General features: G+C 41.2%; 1 protein-coding gene across 1 annotated transcript in view; it reads right to left on the bottom strand.

The window, feature by feature from the left end:
• esrp2 (epithelial splicing regulatory protein 2) overlaps positions 1-2,585 on the bottom strand; it is a gene marked incomplete at its 5' end in the record, with an annotated part of 26,914 nt that overhangs the window by 6,530 nt on the left and 17,799 nt on the right. Inside the window, 3 exon segments of the mRNA XM_014004542.1 lie at positions 634-832; positions 1,021-1,254; positions 1,605-1,906. Of these exon segments, the coding sequence (XP_013859996.1) occupies positions 634-832; positions 1,021-1,254; positions 1,605-1,906 (735 nt within the window).

The following is a 2,585-nucleotide window of genomic DNA, read 5'->3' as shown; positions in this document are numbered from 1 at the left end:
ATATATATATATGTATTTTAGCATAAGTTACGAAGAATTAGCTATCGCTATATACACTGTGATGCAGGGAGATTGTTTGGATCCATGTTTCTTGTATCTGTCCCTATCAAATAGACAATAAATAAAACTGCGCTGTAAATTTGTGTATATATGTTTATTAAACTAACATTTTTCAAATGGTAGTTTTATTACATTTGGGTAAATGTGCAGCACTGGGTGGCCCTCTGGTAGTGTCAACAAATTGTAGCCCCTTCCATCATTTAAGTTGTTGTTGTTAATAACAAAAAACAACAACAACAATAATAACAATAACAACAATAATAACAATAACAACAACAACTTTATTTATATAGCACCTTCCAATAATGCCTTGTCGTGACCAAAGTGCTTCACAAGGTAAAACAAAAATAAACAGGTCATAACAAATCAGTACAAGTTAAAAACACAATTACAATAAAAAGTAAAAAAAATTATAAAATGCTAAAAATTAAACATCAAATGCCCTTTTGAATAAGTAGGTTGAATAAGTTGTCCATCCCTGCTTTAAATCCTGATGCAGATTAATAAAAGTCTTCCTGTGCCCATATAATTTGATGTGAGGTGAGTTAAAAGCAGTGGCGGGGGGTAACTTACAGGGAAGCTTGCAGGGTGGAGGGGAGAGGCCGCTGCGGTTCAGAGTTCCTCCCATCAGAACGATGCTCATCTCCTCTGTGGAGCACTGGAAGACCTCGACGTAGCGATCCTTCATCATCTGTTTATGGCACTTTTGGGCCACCAGGAAGGCCTTGTCGGGCGACTTCATCTGGATAAAGGCGTCCCCTGAGGGCCGACCCTGCGAGTCGTACAGGAGGGACATAAAAAAGCATCACATGAACAATTGGTTCTCTTATTGTGAAGAACGTAACATTTATGATAAATATCAGTAGCGGGGGATAAAAATGTCTGCAGTAATGACTTCTGATGAAGAGATACGCGAGATGAGTTTGTGTTTACTGCACTCATGAGCCCAACTCGTCTGACCTGTTGGTTGAGGACCATGTGCACGCCGTGAGGTTTGATGTCGACCGTGTGCTCGCCCATGAAGTCCAGGATGTCTTCGATGCCGGCGGTGTACGGCAGACCACGCAGGCGCACGCAGTCTCGGACGTTGCTGGCCGTCGGCAGGAAGGGAGGTGTGGAGAGAACGGGCAGGGGTACCATGGGTGAAGGAGGCAGTGTGGAGATCAGAGGTGTGGACATGTAACGATTCAGGACCTGGCAAACACACATTCACGTAACACTCGTGAGAAAAAGGACTGTGTACAGGACACAGTGGAAAACACAACAGAGCAGTTGCTCATGATGACTGTTTTGGGTTGTTTTGACTTCTCGTTGTCATGATATCAGATGTTGGGAAACTGGGGAAGCAGCTACTTTCAGTTGGTTTTGCTTCAAATATGACCTCAGTCATCAGGCTAAAATAGAAAACGATTCTTGAAAGTTGAATTCTTATTTCCTATTTTTCTACGGTTCTGAAACCGCTTTCTGGAATTACGCAATCAACCATTTTATATAAACCTAAAAGCACTTCTGGCATTTAAAAAAAGACCACTCAACCGACCCACCTGTTGCACCTCAGCTGCGGTGCTCCGAAACAGCTCGATGTATCGCTTCCCCAGGATCTGCTTGTGTTTCTTCAGGGAGTTCTGAGCATATTCCTCGCAGGAGAAGAGCACGAAGGCGTCACCAGTGGGCCGTCCGTCGGGGTACTTCACAAAGAGCAGACCCTCGACGCCGTCTGTAACCGGGCTCTCTGGACCGAGGAAGGTCAGCACTTCCTGGGGTGTGGCGGTGAATGGCAGCCCCCGCATCCGTATGATCACCTGGTTCTCTTTAGACAGGAACTGAGCCACCTCGTTAGACGTTCCTGAAGTCGCAGAGAAGTGTGCGTGTCAGACGGAAATAAAATGTGTACTTTTTTTCCCAAAGATATCCATTTCTCGTCAAAGATGGGTAATAATCTAACCTCGTCTTTGTATGTCTCAAACACTAAAATGGCTTTAACTTCATCAGTTTTCTAGATACTGAGCTAAAACTCAGAGTGGTCGAAGCTAAGACTCACTCCCAACACAAACTCTGAGCACCAACACATCACTCAGGAACTTTGAAACTTTGGCAAAGCAGCAGGTGTTAAGAAACGCTAGTTTTTGTGTGTGCATTTCACAAATTATTTTATTAACTCAGTTTCACTCTTACAGAAAGTGTGTAATCAGTCTGTCCACTATGGTAACTTAGTTTAAACAGAAATGATGTAACTTGTTTTATTTTTCTGAAGAAAATGTTATGTAGGACTGATTGAGAAAAAAAACAGAATACTATTTTGTTTATTTATTACAACAACACCACCTAAATTCCCTCTGGGATCAATAAAGTATTTTTGAATTGTATTTTAAACAAAAGCTAAATAAATGAAGCCTTTAATATTAATGTCTTACTTTAAAATATAAACTTCAGTTTGCTTCTTCTCTTGCCTTATTGCAAATAATTTACCCAAACATTCATTAATAACAATATATATATACAGTGGTTTGCAAAAGTATTCATAC

The sequence above is a fragment of the Austrofundulus limnaeus genome, unplaced genomic scaffold (assembly GCF_001266775.1).
Source record: "Austrofundulus limnaeus strain Quisiro unplaced genomic scaffold, Austrofundulus_limnaeus-1.0 Scaffold25, whole genome shotgun sequence".
Lineage (NCBI taxonomy): Eukaryota > Metazoa > Chordata > Actinopteri > Cyprinodontiformes > Rivulidae > Austrofundulus > Austrofundulus limnaeus.
This window is presented reverse-complemented; position numbering and strand designations above follow the sequence as displayed.